The 19,928-nt window shown below is 49.3% G+C and overlaps 1 protein-coding gene across 4 annotated transcripts in view; it reads left to right on the top strand.

The window, feature by feature from the left end:
• The first annotated feature begins 6,848 nt into the window (after nucleotides 1-6,848).
• The window catches only part of Supt5h (suppressor of Ty 5 homolog (S. cerevisiae)), a 27,009-nt gene continuing 13,929 nt past the window's right edge, over nucleotides 6,849-19,928 (top strand). The window contains exons 1-10 of one of the 4 annotated variants that reach the window (XM_013522475.1): nucleotides 6,849-6,934; nucleotides 7,206-7,289; nucleotides 15,392-15,557; nucleotides 17,024-17,089; nucleotides 17,611-17,622; nucleotides 18,082-18,151; nucleotides 18,263-18,331; nucleotides 18,420-18,485; nucleotides 18,718-18,748; nucleotides 19,013-19,081. In XM_013522475.1, coding sequence (XP_013377929.1) covers nucleotides 7,215-7,289; nucleotides 15,392-15,557; nucleotides 17,024-17,089; nucleotides 17,611-17,622; nucleotides 18,082-18,151; nucleotides 18,263-18,331; nucleotides 18,420-18,485; nucleotides 18,718-18,748; nucleotides 19,013-19,081 — 624 coding nt within the window. In that variant the 5' untranslated portion in view covers nucleotides 6,849-6,934; nucleotides 7,206-7,214. The other 3 variants (XM_005399768.2, XM_005399769.2, XM_005399770.2) reach the window with 3 other exon arrangements.

Raw genomic sequence — 19,928 nt, 5'->3', positions numbered from 1 at the left:
CCTCAGCCTCCCGAGTGCTGGGATTACAGGCGTGCGCCACCACAGCTGGTTTCAGCTCTCCCTCCGCCCCTCTCTAGGTCGACTCTCAGCCTCTAACCAGGCAGTGTTCCTCCCCTCTGGACTTCCTTCTCCTAGAATCCCCTTCCGAGTCTGCTGATGGGGAAGCACGCTGCGAGAACTCAAGCCGGATTTCCAGAATCCCAGCCCGCAGAACCCTTTTTTTTTTAGGGTCCTCTCCTAGTTCCTTTTCCCTCTCAGAGCTCCCTCCCCTAGAAAACTACCTTCCACCAAAATTTCCTTCCTTTCATTTTCCTCTCCCAGAATCCTTCACCCAGAGACCTCCCTCAAATCTCTTCAGCTCCCTCAACCTAGACTCCTTTTTCTCCTTGAATCTCCTTGCACTCAAGGCCCTCTTCTCGAACCTAGTCCTCCTCCCCAGAATCTTCCTCTTGGGCCCCACTTCCCTGGAATCCCTCTCCAGGACCTCCCTTTCCTCCACACCCACCTTTCTCAGGACTGCCCCCCCCCCAGCCTTTCACATCTTCCTCTCTGAGGCCCCTTCCCAAATCTGCCTTTCCCCAGACTTTCTGTCCCTGAGAACAGTTCTTTCCCCACCGACCCCTCCCTGAGAATCATACCCCACCTCACCCCCAGGAGCCGTCCTCTTCAAGGTCCCTGCCCTAGCATTGCTTTCTCCAGAACCCCCTAGATCTGGCCAGGTGTGGCTTACAGTTGTAATCCCAACACTAGGAAGGCTGAGGTAGGAGGATTGCTGCAAGTTCAGGGCCAGTCTGGGCTAAATATTAGTTCAAGGCCAACCTGAAGTATATAGTTTGTCTCAAAAAAGAAATACACAACACCCTAAATCATCTCTTTACTTTTCCCCAAATCACCTTCCCCTCTAGGCTTCTTCCCCCCCAAAGGAATTCTCCATCCCTGGTCCCTCAGTACCATCTGAGGAGCTCCAGGTTTAGGTTGTCCCCCGAGTGTTCTCACCAGCCAAGGAGCTCCCCACCACCACCAGGGGTAGAGTTTCCTGCAGTTTCTCTGCCATCACAGGGTCTGAGGTTCCCACCTTATCAGAGAGAGTGGAGACCAGGTTAAGATCAGAGGCAGGAATTGCCACGAGTTTGAGGCCAGCCGGGGCTACATAGTGTGAGTTCAAGGCCAGCCTGAACTACATAGATCTTATCTCAAAAAACCAAAACCAAAACAAAACAAAGATCAGAGAGCGGGGCAGAGGCCACAGGAATGATCCTTCAGCCCAGAGTCCCCCTACTAACAGAAAAGAGAGACGGAAAGACAGACAGACACAGCAGGGCAGGGAGAAGGAAGATGGGAGCACCTGGAAACATCCCAGGAAGGATACACAGAGACAGCAAAAGACAGAGGCTGAAAAACAAAAAAAGAAGAAAAAAAGAAAAAGACAGAGGCTGGCACATAGGGAGAAAGGTAAAGGGATCAAGGTACTAAGGGACAAGAGAAAAGAGAAATAAACTGGGCGTGGTGACGCCCGCCTGTAATCCCAGCACTCCGGAGGTTGAGGCAGGAGGATCACTATGAGTTAGAGGCCTGCCTGAACTGCATAGCGAAACTCTTGTCTCAAAAAGACAAAAAAAAAGCTGGGCATGGTGGCGCACGCCTGTAATCCCAGCACTCAGGAGGCTTAGGCAGGAGGATCTCTGTGAATTTGAGGCCAGCCTGAGCTACAAAGTGAGCTACTCAAGGCCAGCCTGAACAGCATAGTAAGACCCTGCCTCAAAAAGACCAAAAAAAATAAAAAAAAGAGAGAGAGAGATTCAGCCAGGCGTGGTGGCGCATGCCTATAATCCCAGCACTTGGGAGGCTGAGGCGGGAAGCTGAGGCAGGAGGGTCGTTGCGAGTTCCAGACCAGCCTGGGCTACAAAGTGAGCTCACAGCTGGCCTGAACTGCACAGTGAGACCCTGTCTCAAAAAGAAAAAAAAAAAAAAAAAAAAGAGAGAGAGAGAGAGAAAAGAGACAAGGTCAGTCAGAGATGGATTCAGAAACCACAAGGCCAGTGGCAGAGATGCAGAGGCAGAGCAGCCAGCCCTCAGAGAAGAAAGACAAATGCAGGCAGGCATGAAGGCCTGGAAATACTTGAGACAGAAATAGAAATTTAGCCAGGCGTGGTGGCGCACACCTGTAATCACAGCACGGGGGAGGCTGAGGCAGGAGAATCGTTGTGAGTTCCAGACCAGCCTGGGTGACAGAGTGAGCTCAAGGCCAGCCTGAACTGCACCATGAGACCCTGTCTCAAAAAAAAAAAAAAAAAAAAAAAGAAGAAGAAGAAGAAGAAATAGAAATGCAGCTGGAAAAGAAGTCCCCCCATGCACCTGCAGACGCAGATGAGGCAAAGCGCAGCGTGTTCCCAGGTGAGCACAGGCCCCGAGGGCACACACTCTCTCCTCAGGGACCTGATGGGGCCAGCAGTTAGTTCAGAGCTCTCTAGCCCTGTGGGCTGATTTTCACGCCCTTGGCAGTTCTTGCTTCTGCCCTTAGCTTGGGGGCCTTGACTCCTCTGGGATCACCTATCCTCCCCTGCTTCTTGGGGCACATTCCCTCAGTGTCTGTGACAGGGCACGGTTCCCCTCACCTACTCTGGCCTTGCTAACCCCCTCCCTTGCCCCATACTTCTCTTCTTGAATTGTGGACATGGACAGAGGGCTCATGTAGCCTTTCTGGACCATTCTCCCGCTGTGGGGTGGAGGAAGAGGACCGCCTAGGACTCCCTCTACCTCTACTGGAAAAACTTTGTTTTTTTGGTACTGGGAATCTAACTCAGGACCTTGCGCTTACCAGGCAGGTGCTTGTGCAACTGAGCTATATCCCGGGCCACTGGAGGAACTATTTTTACTTCCTCCCAGCCAGCATGAAGATACTGGAAAGAAGGGGCAGAGCCAGAAAATGGAGATGGAGGGTATTTGAGGAAAGGCCAAGCTCCCTTCACCAAGATCTGATTCTCCTCCTTACCCACAAATCACAGGGAAACAGAGGGGGTAACTGCACCTTCTATACCCAAATGATCCGGACAGGGTTTCGGTAGTCCTTCCTGAAGTGGGCACTTTAGAGAGACTCCTCCGGGCTCTGCATGACGCATCCTGAGCGTGAGGCAGAGGCAGTGGGAATGGTGTTCTGAGTGTCAAGCTCTTGACCCACTCTCCAGCCTGGACAGATGATTCCAGTACCCAGAACTGTGACTGTCCTATAATAATAAATGATGATGACATAATAATAAAGGATGGTGACAGTTACAGCTACACTGAAATAATGCTTAGTCTGTGCCAGGCACTAGACTAAATACGCTTACTAGTTTATCTACTTTTCGCACAAAAGGGGTAGACAAGAGATACCATGTGTGGATGTGAAGGTTTTCTGCATTAGGACCCTACATCTACAAGGACAATATTTACATCCTGGACATTGTGTATGTATTTATTTATTTATTTTTGCCTTTTTAAATTTTTAAAATTTTTTAGTATATATATATATATATATATATATATATATTTTTTTTTTGCCTTTTTGAGACAGGATCTCACTGTGCAGTTCAGGCTGGCCTTGAGTGCACTTTGTAGCCCAGGCTGGTCTCAAACTTGCAACGATCCTCCTGCCTCAGCCTCCCAAGTGCTGGGATTACAGGCGTGCGCCACCACACCCAGCCTTATTCATTTATTTTTGAGACAGGGTCTCAGGATGCAGTTCAAACTGAACTTGAACTCACTATGTATCCTAGACTAGCCTCAAACTCTCACTTTGACCCTCCTGCTTCTACCTCCTGAATGCTGGTATTAACTGCACCACCACTCCAGGTTCATCATCCTGGATATTATGGATGGACACATTGTCTATTATGGACATGTTTGTCAACTGCTAGCAGATGGTAGTAAAAATCATCACAGTATTTTAAGGAAAGAGTATCTTTTTACTTTTATATTTTTATTTATCTATGATCGGGTTGTACCCTGTTGCCCAGGCTAGCCTTGAATTTCTGGACTCAAATGATTCTCCTCCCTCAGCCTCCCAGTGTCTCTCTCTCTCTCTGTGTGTGTGTGTGTGTGTGTGTGTGTTTGTGTCTTTTTGAGACAGGGTCTCTCTATGCAAGTCAGGCTGATCTTGAGCTCACTTTGTAGCCCAGGCTGGTCTTGAATTCACAAGGATCCTCCTGCCTCAGCCTCCTGAGTGTTGAGATTACAGGCATGTGCCACTACGCCTGCCTTGCAAATAGCATCTTTTTCTAACTTGCACATAGGTACAATATGGGCCAGGGTCATCCATTAGGGTAAAGATATTTGGAGCCCCATTTTGGAGTAGAAGAAACTGAAGGGCAGAGATGTGAAAGGGGTTGTCACAAATCAGAAATCTTGGAGATGATCCCTTGGGCCCCGCAGATGTGTCCTGCTGAGACTCTAGGGCACTTCAGCCTGGTGCTGTCCGTAACTGGGTCTAAGGACGGCCCATCTGCGGGGGATTCTGTGCCCTGGCTACAGTGCCTGTTGGATGCTCTGAGCTCCTAGCGGTGGCTGGCCAGCCAGGGTTCTGCCTGCCCTCTCTGAAGGACAGCCCCAGAGAAGTGTTGCATCTCTCTGGCCAAACTTTTGGAGTTATTATAGGGGCTTGTGACTGGCACCTTCTTACAGTATGTGCCTGGGTGGATGGAGACTCTTAGGTACTCCTGGAGAAGCTGGAAAGAGATAGAGACAGAGACAGAGACGGGGACAGAGAAAAGCCACCGAGTCCCAGCTCCCCAACCCTAAACTGCCACTTCCTTCTAGGCCAGACGACCCCATCTGGAGCCCCAGCTGACAAGGGGAGAGGTGAAGAGGGAAATAGGAAGTGAAATCGAAAATCTAAGGCTGAGCTCCTGGGCCAGGGAGCTGGATAAACTGTCCCTACCTGCTGCCCCCTCTCTTTCTGCACTCTCTCCTCTCCTAGGAAGGGACAGCGCAGCGCACAGGTGTCCTCTAATCTTATCTCCATCTCTTGAGGTCTGTGACTCACATCCCTGGCTGCAAATAATTACCACCTGGAGAGCTCTGCAGTAATACTGATGGCCAGGCCCCCATCCAGAGAATTTCATAATTGGTCTCTGGTGGAGCCTACACACGCGCGTGCGCGCACACACACACACACACACACACATACACACACACGTTAGTTTTAGAAAATTCATTGATGTTGCATAATTTGGCAAATGTTTATAATTTATTCTTTTGTCTTCTTCCTCCTGGCTGGACTTGAACTCATGATCCTGTCTCAACCTCCAAAGCGCTGGGATTGCAGACATGTGCCTCTATGCCTGGTTTATAATCTTTTAAAAAATTTTTTTATTTTTATTTTTTCTGGTTTATAATCTACATTTAAAAAAATAAACTTTACCCAGGGATATAGCTCAGCAGCACAGCCCCTTGCTTAGCAAGTGCAAGGTTCTGAGTTCGATTCTGGGTATCACAAAAAAACCTTTATTAAGGCCTAATTTACATACAGTAAAGGGGACCATATTATGTGTATATTTCAGTGAGTGCTGATAAATATATCTACCTCTCATTGTCCCTTCCCAGTTAGTCTCCACCTTCAACTCCAGACACCCACTGATCTGCTGTCTGTATAGATAGGTTTTGCTTGCTCTAGAGTTTCATGTGGCTGGGGATGTAGCTCAAAGGCAGAAGTGCCTGCCTGGCAAGCTCAAGGTCCTGAGTTCGATTCCTGGTACTAAAAAAAAAGTTTCATGTAATGGAATTATACAGTATATATCCGGTGTCAGGCTTTTCACTCGCATGTTTTGGAAATTCATTCACACGTGTTTTACTGGATTTTATGGCATGGATGGAGGTACCACAATTTATCTGTTCTCAGCTGAGTGTGGTGGTGCACGCCTGTAATCCCAGAACTCGGGAGGCTGAGGCAGGAGGATCACTGTGAGTTTGAGACCAGCCTGGGCTACAAAGTGAGCTCAAGGCCAGCCTGAACTGCATAGTGAGACCCTGTCTCAAAAAAACAAAACAAAAGAAACAGCAACAACAAAACCAAAAAAAACACAATTTATCTGTTCTTCTCATAATGGATATTTGTGTCCTTTCCAGTTTTTCTTTGGTTATTACGTCTCTATTTATCACTCTATCTCTCATTAAGTACAGTATTCTATTGTGCAAAGTCCCTAAGTTGTTAGGGCTGAGCTCCAACTTGTTACCTTTCTGCCTCAGGCTCCCTGGGTGCTGGGTTTACAAGAGTGCGCCACACCAGGCTAAAAGCTCTGATTTTTAAAAATCCTCCATAGGTGTGTGTCACCTGTACCTGTCCTTTTTGAATGAATTTAGGGAGACTGCCAAGTAATAAAGGGCTTTAGGGCCACCCAAGCTGCTGTTTTTTTTTTTTTTGTGTGGGTTTTTTTTTTTTTTTTGTCTTTTTTCAGACAGGGTGTCGCTACCCAGCTCAGGCTGTCCTTGAGCTCACTTTGTAGCCCAGGCTGGACTCCATCTCGCCACGATCCTCCTGCCTCAACCTCCCCAGTGCTGGGATTACAGGCGTGCGCCACCACGCCAGGCTAAACTGCTGCTTTTAATTTAGTTTATTTTTCTGAGCTTCAGCTTCCACTTCTGCAAAATGAGGGTACCTATCTTTTAGGTATATGTAACGGTGCAGGGGATAATACGCAAATACCTCACTAAATTAAATCACGAATTTCAGGGTACAAGCGGACGGGTTCCAAGAGGAAAACCTTACTCCCGTTGACCCTCCCAAGATGTCGGTGCCACCCTCCGTTTTAACCCAGATTGTCACTCTCAAGATGGCGTCCGGAAGTACGTCACCTGGGGGGGGGCCAGATCCGGAAATCTCGCGTTAGGCGAGGCCAACGGGTAGCTGTCGCGAGAGTTCATAAGGCCCCCTAACCCAGCGTCGGGCAAAGAGCAGCTGGTACGGAAGGCGAGGGTGGAATCAAAGCGTGAAGGCCAGTGTCTAGACAACCCTGGGGATGCTGGGGGCCGGGGAGATGTAGAGACCGAATTTGGATTCTCGGGATGTGTTAGCAAGTGGCATTCCCCGCTCAGGTCTGGTATTGCCAGAACGAGGCTGCCGGAAGTGCGCCAAGGGATTTTCCTTTTCCCAAGGAACTTGCGGGGAAACTGAGGCTCGGGGTGGGGCTCCGGAGTATGGGATGCGCTGAGGCCAAGGTGTTTCTCTACAGGAGCAGAAGATGTCGGACAGCGAAGACAGCAACTTCTCGGAGGAGGAGGACAGCGAGCGCAGCAGTGACGGCGAGGAGGCCGAGGTCTGTGGCTGGGTCCCTGGGGAGCCATTGCGCGTGGGGACAGGACTTGGACAAGAGGCCCCTGGGTGTTCAAAGCGACTCAGAACGGGCTGGGGCATCTAGGAGCTTCCAGATTGTCCGGAGACAGAGAAAAGAGAGCAGATCAAAGTAAAGAAGAGGGACAAATTGGAAGGGTGCATCCAGTACAGTGGACTAACAGGCCGTGTTTTTTTTTTTTTTTTTTTTTTTTTTTTTTTTTGAGACAGGGTCTCGCTCTGCAGTTCAGGCTGGTCTTGAGCTCACTTTGTAGCCCAGGTTGGTCTCCAACTCGCAACGATCCTCCTGCCTCAGCCTCCCAAGTGCTGGGATTACAGGCGTGGGCCACCACGCCCAGCAGGCGTTGTGTTTAGAGCATCTGATGAGTGTGTATAGGAAGGACTGTTAGCTGTTTTTATTTTTTGATGTGCCCACATCCTAGAAATCTGTGTGGTACCTACTGTACCACAATTCTCTATTATTTGGGCTATACCAATAAACTAAATAGATTTTATTTATTTACTTATTTATTTATTTTGTCTTTTTGAGACAGGGTCTCGCTATGTAGTTCAGGCTGGGCTTGAGCTCACTTTGTAGCCCAGGCTGGTCTCGAACTCGCAACGATCCGCCTGCCTCAGCCTCCTGAGTGCTGGGATTACAGGCGTGCACCACCACGCCCGGACACAAAATAGATTTTAAAGTGTAGGGGCTGGGGATTTAGTTCTGCGGCACAGCATCTGCCTGGCAAGCGCAAGGTCGTGAGTTCGATTCCCGGTACCGGAAAAAAGAACAAACAAAAAAAAAAAAGAAAAGAAAAAAAAAGTGTGAATGTAACATGTAAATAAAACATGTAAATAAATGTATACTTGTAAATGTAAATAGACATAACTGATAAGTAGACTACATACATGTTGACTATTCCTATTATGAACATTTAAAATGTTCCCAGCTGGGTGTAGTGGGACACACCTATAAATCCCAGCACCCAGGAGGCTGAGGCAGGATTATGCCACGAATTTGAGGACGGCCAGTCTGGACCATGTAGTGAGTTCAACATCAGCCTGGACTACACAGCAAGACTTTGGCTCAAAAAAAAAAAAAAAACTTAAAAAATATATACATACACACACATATACATACCGACATATACATATATACATACATGCATATACACAAATAAGTAGAATGTTCCCCAGTCACAAACTTTTTTTTCTCCTTGTACTAGGACAATGATGGTGAATCATAGAGATCAAGTGCCAAACTACAACACAAAACCCACTTATTTGTCACAAAGTGCCAACACTGCAATTAAACCTGAATACTGAAGTTTTGTTTTTTGTGTGTGTACAGGGAATCAAACTCAGGACCTTGCGCTTGCCAGGCGGGCGCTTGTGCCACTAAGCTATATCCCTGGCCTTTTTTGTTTGTTTGTTGAGACAGGGTCTTGCTATGTAGTTCAGGCTGGCCTTGAGCTCACTTTGGAGCCCAGGCTGGTCTTGAACTCGCAATGATCCTTGATCCTCCTTCCTCAGCCTCCCAAGTGCTGGGATTACTGGCGTGCGCCGCCATGCCCGGCCTGAAGTTTAGTTTAGAAAAAAACTTAGTCTTTTTTGTCTTTTTTAAACTCCTTTTTGCGTTTTTTTATTTTATTGGTACATTTTAGATATACATAGTGGCAACTTTCATCATAAGGAACTTGGACCTGTACATGGCATACCTTTCTCTTTTTCCCATTCCCCTCCCTAATATTTTTTGTCTCAAAAGAAAAACACAATAACACCTGTGCCATAGCCTTGCCACCACTGTACTTTACCATTGAGCTACATTCCCCAGACCTTAGATCTGGAACTTTTTTTTTTTTTTTTTTTGGAACTTTTAAATGATGTCATAAATGGAAAATTTTACACCTGACTTTATGTGACAGATTGAAGTCTAAACACAAGTGCACTAAAAATACTGTATAAAAATTACCTTCAGGATAATGTCTAAGGTGTATATGAAACATAAATGTGTTTCATATTTGTTCTTGGGTCTCATCCCCAAATAGGTCATTATATATGTGCACTTATTCCAGAATCCTAAAAAATCTGAAATCTAAAACACCTCTGGTCTCAAGCATTATGAATGAGGGACACTCAGCCTGTGGTAAGCTACAAGGTGCCTAGAGAAAAATAGAACAGAGAAAGGGAATAGGCAGTCCTGGGTGGACTTGGAGTAGGGTGGTCAAGATGAGTTGGAGAGGATGTCATTTGAGCAAGGCTTGTTGGACGTGAGGGAGTGAGTTGTGTGGGTATCTTTTTTTTTTTTTTTTTGTACTGGAAATTGAACTCAGGACCTTGCACTTGCCAGGCAGGCACTTGTGCTGCTGGGCTATATCCCCGGCCCTGTGTGGGTATCTGGAAGAAGAGGGTTTCAGTAAGTAACCACCAGGTGCAAAGTTGAGTACATGTCTGCCTTGTGTAAGGAGAAATGAGGAGAAACAAAGGTCCAGTCTGACTGGATCAGAGTGAGTACAAGAAAGGAGGCAAATCATGTAGAGTTGTTTTCCTTTTGACACTGGGGAGTTTTTCTTTCGAACCAGAAATCGAACTCCAGACCTCGAGCTTGCCAAGCGGGCACTGTGTCACTGAGCTGTATCCCTGGTCCATGACACTGGAGATTGAGTCCAGGGAGAGCTAAACTCTATCCCCAGGCCTTTTTTGAGGCAGGCCTTTGTGATTTTCCTGCCTTTACTTCTGAAGTAGCTGAGATTACAGGTGTGAGCTGCCATGCCCAGCTAGGATTTCCTCATTAAGTTACGAGGAGAGGTTTATTTTGGTTGGTGGTTTTGGTCCCAGGTCAGAGGGTGGCATCTGGTAATGAGTGGGCTTCTTGCTGTACTGACAGTCCTAGGTGGTGCAGAGCATCGCATGGGAGTCTTTGTGTCTGTTCCTAGACGATCGAGGCTGTAGTGAGGAATCGGCCCTTAGCTGAGTTGAGATGGAGCCTTGAGTTCTTTATGGAATAGATTTGACACTGCCCCTGCCCCATAAAACCTCTGCTAGGGGATGTGGCTTTACATTTTTTTAAAGCACTACTGTGGCGTTGGGTCTCCTGAATGCCTTTGTTTTAGAACGTTTTTGATTTCAAGTATTCTTTTATTTATTTATTTATTTATTTATTTACTTATTTATTCGTCTTTCTGAGACAGGGTCTTGCTATGCAGTTCAGGCCGGCCTTGAGCTCACTGTGTAGCCCAGGCTGGCCTCGAACTCGCAACAACCTTCCTGTCTCAGTCTCCCGTGTGCCACCACGCTCAGCGAGCCTTTTATTAACCTTTGTTTAATTGTTGTTTAATTGTTTTTTGGTTGAGACACATAAATATTTAAAGCGTTTACTCAGATGTTCTCATCTCTTCCCAGGCAAATCTTTGCTTTTATGAAATTCACATTTAATAGGCAGCAGTCACAAACAATGAAGAGAGGACAGGATTATTATAAATGTCTTTTTTTTTTTTTTTTTTTTCTTGTACTGGGGAATTGAACCCAGAACCTTCACACTGAGCTGTGTCTCCAGCCTTCTAAAATTTTTTTATTTTTGAGGCAGGATCTTGTTAAGTTGCCCACACTGGGGTGGAACTTGGGATCCTTTTGCTTTAGCCTCTCAGAGTGCTGATTATAGACCTGTGCCACCATGCCAAGTTAAGTACTTGTTTGATGCACTGAAATGTAAATTTTTTTTTGGTGCTAGAGGTTTTGGATACTAGGCAAATACTTTACTGCTGAGTTATATTCCCAGCCCTTAAAACTTACTTTTTCCTTCCTTTTTAAAATGTACTAGGAATTAAAGCCATTGCCTTGTGCATGCTACCATTCACTTTACCACTGAGCTACATCCCAGGTCCCCTTAATTTTTTTTTTTTTTTCTCTTTTTGAGACAGTGTCTTGCCATGCAGTTCAGGCTGGCCTTGAGCTCACTTTATAGCCCAGGCTGGCCTCGAACTCACCATGATCCTCCTGCCTCAGCCTCCTGAGTGTTGGGATTACAGGCAGGTGCCACTATGCCCAGTTTAACTCCCTTTAAATTTATTTTAAAATTAGTAGCCAACACTTATAAGAGAGATTTCATACACAAAGAAATGTGGATATCCTGCTTTTCTGGGAAAACAGGAACAGCAGCGTGGGAGTCAAGATTGATATCCATAGCAGCCCTGCTTCAGAAGTGGCTTGGGCTGGGAATTTCCTCCAGCTCTTGGGATTATTTATCAGCTCCCATTTGTTGTCATGCTTACCTTGCAGCAGCGTTTAGAAGAGCAAAGATTTCATGTGTCTGTGTCCTGGAAACAGCAAGATGGTGTGGTGGGTGTCTGCTGATGTACCCCATTACTTCTGGTGCCTGCCTGCCTGCCTGCCCTGGAGGGACTTGATTGTTAGTCCTCTTGTGGCTTTTGGGGAGCCCTCAGCTTACAGTGAGGAGCTGAGCACTGGATGCCGTGGTGGGGTGCGGCCATGAGAGGCTGATCTGAGGCGCCTTTGCTCAAGCTGTAGCTCTGGGCTCTTGGTCTGTGACTCATGGCTTCAAGTCGCTGATTGGTGGTTAAAGCCTGGTGGTCATGAGGCCAGGATCCCCAGTTCTTTTCCTGCTGGGACATTGTGGTTTGCACTGTATGAGTCGCACTTTCTCAGCACCATATTAGATTGAGTCACCTTCTGGCTGGTCTGCTGTCACCATGGGAGGCAGGAAGGCAGAGTGAGGCTTTTCAGATGGCCGAGGGTTGTCAGGTGTGGTGGCGCACAGCTGCAATCCCAGCCCTGGGGTGGCTGAGGCAGGAGGAGTGCCACAAGTATGAGGCCAGCCTGCGCTACACTGAGTTCAGGGGCAGCCTGAACTATACTGCGAGACCCTGTCTCAAAACGAAACAAAAACAAAAAACAAAAAACAGATAGCCAAGTGTTGGCATGGATCTTGAAGGACTGGGCTACACAGATTGGGATGGTAAATAAGGCGTTTTTGTTGGGGAGTCAGCCGGTTCTCCCTCCATAGCCCTAGCAACCTGTTCATTCAGTAAGTGGTCCTGGTGCAGAAGGGACCACAGCCTCCCTGCCGGGGCTGGCAGGCCTGGGGCAGAGACAGCTTTATAGGTGATGGCTGCTGCAGCGGGTGTGGATGACCACGTAGGAACATGGTGAGCTCCGAGGTTACCCAGGCACAGTAGCAGGAGTTCTCATGTCATTGAAGGACAGAAAGCTGGGAGCACCCAGAAGGCTTCTCTAGGACCTGGCAAGGGGCATAGTGACAGGATTTCTTTTGGTTTTTTTTGGTACCAGGAATCAAACCCAGGACTTTGCACTTGCCAGTTAGGCACTGTGCCACTGAGCTACATTCCCAGCCCTAGGATTTCTTGGAATCAAACTGTGATTCTGTGACAGTTTGGATCATTAAAATGAGAGACATTGTCATTGTTTTTTGTTGTTGTTGTTTTGTTTTGTTTTTTTGACACAGTCTCGCTATGTAGTTCAGCTGGCCTAGACTCACTGGCTAAGTAGCCCTGACTGGCCTTGAATTCACAGCAGTCTTCCTGCCTCAGCCTCCCAAGTGTTGGGGTTACAGGTGTGTGTCACCACACCTGTCTGATTTTTTTTTTTGAGACAGGGTCTTGCTATGGGGCTCAGGCTGGCCTTAAGCTCACTTTGTAGCCAGGCTGGTCTCGAACTTGCAATGATCCTCCTGCCTCAGCCTTCCGAGCGGTGGGATTACAGGCGTGTGCCACCACTCCCAGCCACCTGATTTTTAAGTTTTTATTATTTGTGTGTATACGTGTGTGTCTGTGTTCGTGGGAACCTAGTGTGAATGCCAGTGCCATATCACACCGAGTTATTATACCTCCAACCCTTTTTATCTTTAATTTTGTGACAGGGTCTCATTAGTTGCCCAGGCTGGGCTGAAAATCCCACTCCTGCCTCAGCCTCCCACATTATGGAGGTTGTAGGCATGCACCACTGCACCTGGTTTTCTTGGTTATATTTACTTTTGTGGTGTTGTGGATTTGGCCCAGATTCTTGACCCGCTGGGGAAGCACCTAACTACTGCGCTATATGCCCCGGCCTAAGAGCTACTTTTCATAGAGGATGTGCATGGGTGGAGGCAGGACAGGGCTGGGCCGAGGGGCAGAACGTGCGTATTAGCATGAGTGAGGCCCTGGGTTTGGTCCCAGCGGCTGAACAAGTACATGCATAACAGAAGGCGAGAAAGCCTAGTGCAGGGGGTTGGGTGCAGTTGCGACTTAAAAGTTTGGGGGGAACCGGTAGGGAAAGCAGGGAGGCAGCGGACAGAGCTCCCACTTCCGGTCTGGCTGAGCGCTGATGCGACGGAGTAAATGCTCAGAGTTGTGTTTGAAATCGTGGTCTCGCGAGACTGTAGGGCGCATTCCAGGTCAGGGGAGCTGCGTGGGACCTTTACGTGCATTGAGGATAAGGCCGTGAGCCGAGGTGAATCACGCGGCGCGGCGGGAACTTTACTGCCCTTGAGGTTGTGCGTCCCGGGTTTTGACTAGAGGGATCATGCAGCAAGTTTCGCTCTGGTGCCAAGTTATCTTGTTTTGTTTTTGTGAGTCAGGGTCTCATAGGTAGCCCAGGCTGGCCTCAAACTCGTGGAAAGTTTATGCCTCAGCCTCCCAAGTGCTGGGGTTAGAGGTGTGTGCCACCGTGCCTGGCTGGTGCCAAATCATCCTGCGCGCTTCGGATTTGCTAACCTTCAGTGTTTATCTGGCCTCTGATTTAGAGCCTGCAGCAGGCAACAGTATCTTGCTGGATTTAAAAACAAGTTTCAGTTTCGCTTTTTGGTTACTTTCTAGTTACATATAACAGCAAAATTCCAAAAAGCTGTTACTTGTAACATTTCAAACCCCTTCTCTCTCTGTGGGACAAAAGCTTTCTTTTCCCCCAATAAATATATTCTGCTCTCAAAAAAGAAAAGAAATATTTCAAAACATAGAAACATTTCAAGCCTGGAGTGGTGCCCCAGGCCTGTGATCTTAGCACTCTTGGGAGGCGGAGGAGGAATTTCAGTCTGCGGCCCAGCCTGGGCAGTTTCAAGACCAGGTCTCAAAAAAGGGCTGGTAAAGTAGCTCAGCACTAAGGCCCTGGCTTCTGGCCCAGGCGCTGCCCAAACAAGCAAGCGCTCAAAAATCCCCCCTCCAACGAAAATAAAAACAGAACTATTTCTTTTAAAGTAGTTAAAAATGCGAGTGGAGTTAAAGGAAGTATCAGGTAAATGGGCTGTAGTGACGTGGACACAAAGTCATGCAAAGAATGAGTTAAAAGTTAGAGTTGGGGCTGCGGATCTGGCGCAGGCAGAAGGGACGAGGACTGGTTCCTGCAGGGAGACACTGAGGTCAGTGTAGGACGCGGTGGGTGTGAGGGCCCAGAAGACTCCTGGGGAGACATCCAGGAGCTGCTAGCACTTGGGGGTCTTATAATTTCGGAGCAAAGTTGGGGACTAGGGGTGGAGGCACGCCATCTGCAGAGACAGGAACTGAGGTCATGGAAGGTAAAATGGCACAGCGAGAGAGTGCGTGGAGGGAGAAGCAGAGGGCCTGTGCACCGTGGTGAGCCAGGCCACCTGGAAGGGTGAGCAGAGTGAGAGGCAGGTGGGGGATGTGGGAGACCGTGGTGGCCTGTAGGTAAGGGCGACAGAAAGTCCACAGAATCATTAGCCGGGGTGGCCAGGGCGTGCGCTTGGCAAGCGGTGCACCCCGGAAGCAGACGAATGGCAGTCACTGTCTCGAGCTGTCTTCCACAGCCAGGGGCAGGACGACAGGACTGGAGACTCGGACGGTGACAGGGTTGGGGGTTAAGGGTTGAGCTCCATGGAACTGGCACTTTATTAGCCCGGCAGGGGCACACAGAGGACCTGGTGGCAGGTGGGGTCAGGCAGCTCCCTGGTGCGGTTGGGAGGCCGGGCACCGCCTGCTGTTAGAGCAGACAGAGCCGAGCGGCCTCGCTTGGCCAGGCCTGGGGAGCTGAGCTGAGGTTCGGGACAGGTGTGGTTGTTTTCTGGACTTGGGGATAGGAGAACCCTGGTGCCCCAACCTTGCCTGGCCCCTGCAGTTAGAGGAAGAGCGGCGGAGTGCGGCAGGCAGTGAAAAGGAAGAGGAGCCTGAGGAAGAAGAGGAGGAGGAAGAGGAAGAGGAATACGATGAAGAAGAGGAAGAGGAAGATGATGATCGGCCCCCCAAAAAACCCCGACATGGTGGCTTCATTCTGGATGAGGCTGGTATGTCATACAGCTGGGCGCACATGGAGCAGGGTGTGAAGCAGAGTCTCAGCAGGACGTAAATATATGGGGTTGCCTTCAGCTCATTCTGTCTGCCTGCCTGTCTGTCCGTCTATCTTCTGTTTATGAAGCTGGGAATTGCACCCAGGGCCTTGCTCATGCTAGGCATATCCTCTGTCTACTACTCAATCACATCCCCTGCCTATTGGGCATAGGTTTGATTTTGCTTTATTTGTTTATCTTTTTTTGAGACATGGTCTCACTCTGCAGTTCAGGCTGGCCTTGAACTCACTGTGTAACCCAGGCTGGCCTCTAACTCACAATGATCCCCCTGCCTCACCCTCCCAAGTGCTGGGATTACAGGTGTGCACCACCATGCCCAGCTGGGCATAGATTTTAAATGAGTTCTTCAGAAAGAGTCGTTGATTTATTTTATGCTGTTTCTTCTTCCCTCCGCTTCTCTTCTTATCAGTTCTAGTGAAGACTGTGTCAATCATCGAAATAACAAACTACATATACCAATCTTCCCTTGGTAGTTGGGAGGGGAATCCTTTGTGTGTTGGGTGGAGGTACTGAGGAATGACCCCAGTGCATTTGCACTGAGCTACATCCCCAGCCTCTGTTTTTATTTTTCACTCTCATAGAAGATTTCACTAAGTTGCCCAGGCAGGATTCAAATTTGTGATCCTCTTGCTTCAGCCTCCCAAGTACAGGGATTACAAGCATGTGCCACCTGTCTAGCTTCTTTGATCCTACTTTTTATTTTATTTTATTTTATTTTTTTGAGATAAAGTCTCACTATGTAGTCTAGACTGGCCACAAACTCACAGTGATCCTTCTGCCTCAGCCTCAAGCAAATAATAAATAATAATAATAATAAAAATATCTATCTTTCTGTCTTATTTTTTTTTTCCTGAGACAGGGTCTCACTATGTAGTTCAGGCTGGCCTTGAGCTCACTGTGTAGCCCAGGCTCGAACTTGCAGCAGTCCTCCTGCCTCAGCCTTTCTTTTTTTTTAAATTTTTATTTTTTTTGTCTTTTTGAGACAGGGTCTCACTATGCAGTTCAGGCTGGCCTTGGCTTCACTTTGTAGCCCAGGCTGGTCTCGAACTCCCGAAGATCCTCCTGCCTCAGCCTCGCTGAGTGCTGGGATTACAGGCGTGCGCCACCACGCCCGGCTTGCCTCAGCCTTTCAAGTGGGGAGATTACAGATGCGCGCCAGCATGCCTAGTGCATGACCCTATTTTTAAAAAGGGGTATGTGGATGGGGTGGGGAATGGTGACTGTTAGAGCCAGGTGGATCTTCCTGTGACCCCTAGCCCTGCTGTACCAGTGCCTTGCCAGTCTGAACGGAAGTGTGCTGGTCTGTGGGGGGGATTCCAGAAGACGTGCTCCCTTCCCTGGGAGCCGTTGTCCTGGTTCAGCTTTCCCGGACTGCTCTCTAACATTTTGGCCTCCTGTCTCAGATGTGGACGATGAGTATGAGGATGAGGACCAGTGGGAGGACGGAGCCGAGGACATCCTAGAGAAAGGTGTGTGTGGACCCTGCCTGGGAAGCCCACGGTGAGGGGCGTGCCCAGCCCCTCCCCCATGCCCTGCACCACCCCAACCCCCACCCTCTTCACCTTGCTTCTTTCTGTCCTTGCCAGAGAGACCAGTCCCCCACCGTTCTCCTTCTAGGCCCATGAGTGGGGGGCGGGGACTCGGGTGGTGGGTGCTGTGGGGAGAGGGCTCTGGGACCCCAGGGCCCCAGTGAACTCCTTCTGTGGGTTATAGGGTGGGTGGGTTCTGTCCTAAGGTACCCCCCACTTCCTGGGCCAGTGCCCCCTTCCCTGTTACTTTCCGTTTTGTGCGCCTCATACATTTCGGCTTTTCCCCAACCACCTGGTGCCTGGCCTTTACTTTTGGTTTTTGACCTTCCTGTGTCCCTCCCTCCCCCTCCCCCCCACCCATTGGTTGATTTCGCTGCTATAATTTGGTTCATACTTTGTCTGCCTCGCCCACCACCACCACCACCACCACCACCACCACCTCCTCCTCTTCCTCCAAGTAGAAGAGATCGAAGGTAAGAACCTGGGAGTGTGACTTGTGACTTTCCTCCCATGTCCTGAGGTTTCTGCCTTTCGGCAGCACCCTGCCCTCACCCCTGGCCCTGTCCGGTCCTGGGGGATCTGACTCGCATGGGGCCAGAGGCAGGGCGCCTGGGGCCAGGTCCGCAGCAGCGCTGAGCTGGGCAAATGTGTGTGTGTGTTGCTGAGGCAGCTGAGCCCTGGGGGTGGCCGGGGAGCCAGGACGGGGTGGAGGTCGGGGTGTGTTTAGACAGTGGCTATGAAATGGCAGCGTGCTGGGTGCTCCCCAACATCTGGGCCCTGTCCCCGAGTCACTGTGAGGAGCAGTGGGATGCTGAGAGGTCAGAGTAGGCATGAGGGCTTGGGGTTTCCTCAGCGAGACAGCCCTGGGCCAGCAGCACATTCTCCAGGCCCTGGTCTCCCCCGCCCCTCACCCCTCTGCCCTTTGTTTCCAGCCTCCAACATCGATAATGTCGTCCTGGACGAAGACCGGTCTGGGGCCCGCCGCCTGCAGAACCTCTGGAGGTGAGTGAGGAGGGTCCTTGGTGCGACTGCCTCCTTGGGGAAAGCGGCAGGGCGGGGCAGCCCACCTCCTCCTCAACCTTGGTCCCCGTGTGCTTCTCCCTCCTCCTGCAGGGACCAGCGAGAAGAAGAACTGGGCGAGTATTACATGAAGAAATACGCCAAATCATCCGTGGGAGAGACGTAAGGGCGGACAGGAGCAGGGGTCCCTAAATGGGAAGGGCAGGGGTTTTGCGGAGAGTCACCCTCCTGCCTGCCGCTCTCCCTGCAGGGTGTACGGAGGGTCTGACGAACTCTCAGATGACATCACCCAGCAGCAGCTGCTCCCAGGAGTCAAGTAAGGGGGTTGGCACAGGGACGGGAAGGTACGGAGGGGGTGTTGCGCCCGCCTGGGTCACTTGCCGGGAGAAGTCCAGACAGCTTCGAAGTGGAGGGGGAGGTACTGTGTGGATGAGAGCGTGGGGCCCCTGGGGCCTCGGAAAGAGGGAGGACGATGGCTGTGATGCTGTGGACATTTCTTGGCGAGAAGACAGTTCCTCTAACGTTTTCCCTTTCCCTCTGCTGCCCAGGGATCCCAACCTGTGGACTGTCAAGTGTAAGGTGTGTGCTCAGGCCTCAGGCCATGGGGGAGGCTGCTTCTGGGGGAGAGCTGCCCGTCTGTCTGCTGCCCGTCTATCTCACTGGCTGTCGGCCTCATGGTCCCTCAGGCCCTGCCTCTCCATCCTCCTGACTCCTTCATGTCTGCCCCACCTCCTCCCTCCTTTCTCTCCATCTCCTCTATCTCTCTGGCTGCCCTCTCCAGCTCTTTCTCGCGTCCTGTCCTTCGTCTTCTCAGCTCTGCCCCGTCTGCCTCCCTCCTTCCAGATAGGGGAGGAACGAGCCACAGCCATTTCCTTGATGCGAAAGTTCATCGCCTACCAGTTCACAGACACGGTAGGTCCTGTAGGCAGAGGCCCGGCGAGGGTGGGGTGGCTTGGCTCTTGGGCTGTTGCAGTGAACATCTTGCTTTTTTTCAGCTAAAACTGTCCTTAACCTTTTTGTGTCGCTTCAGAGAGAGCTGCTTCAGTCTTTGCCAGGCTAATGTAATTAATCGGCTAGATCAGGGTCATGGTTTGTTTAAATGATCTCTGTTGTTGGGCGTTTAGGTGGTTTCCTAATTTTTTTTTGCAGTACTGGAGATTGAACTCAGGGCCTCTGCACTGAACTACATCCCCAGCCTTTTAAAAATTTTTTACTTTGAGAGGGTTTCTCTAAGTCTCTTACATTGCTCTGGATGGGCCTAAACTTGCAATCGTTCTGCGTCAGCCTTCCAGAGTGTGGAGATTACAGGCTTATATCACTGCGCTTGGCATGGTTTCTATTTTACTCACAACCCGGAGTAAACTAGCTGCTTAAAAAAGAGAGAGGTATAATTCATGTACCATAAAATTTCACTCTTTTAAAGTGTAAAACTCATGAGTTGTAGTATTTTTGATATGTTCACAATCATTAACATCTAATTCCAGTACCTTTCCGTTACTCAAAAAAAAACAGAAACTCAGATGGGCGTGGTGATGTATACCTATAGTCTCAGCACTCGGGAGGCTGAGGCAGGAGGATCACTTCAAGTTCAAGGCCAGCCTGGGCTACAAAGTAAGCTCAAAGCCATCCTGAACTGTATAGTGAAACCCTGTTTCAAAAATAAAATAAAAGGGGCTGGGGATTTAGCTCAGTGGCACAGCGCCTGCCCCGGCAAGCACAATGTCATGAGTTCGATCCCTGGTACCGGGGGAAAAAAAAA

Source organism: Chinchilla lanigera, unplaced genomic scaffold (assembly GCF_000276665.1).
Source record: "Chinchilla lanigera isolate Chin_1 unplaced genomic scaffold, ChiLan1.0 scaffold00067, whole genome shotgun sequence".
Lineage (NCBI taxonomy): Eukaryota > Metazoa > Chordata > Mammalia > Rodentia > Chinchillidae > Chinchilla > Chinchilla lanigera.
Note: the sequence above shows the minus strand (reverse complement) of the source record. Positions and strands in the feature narration are given on the sequence as shown.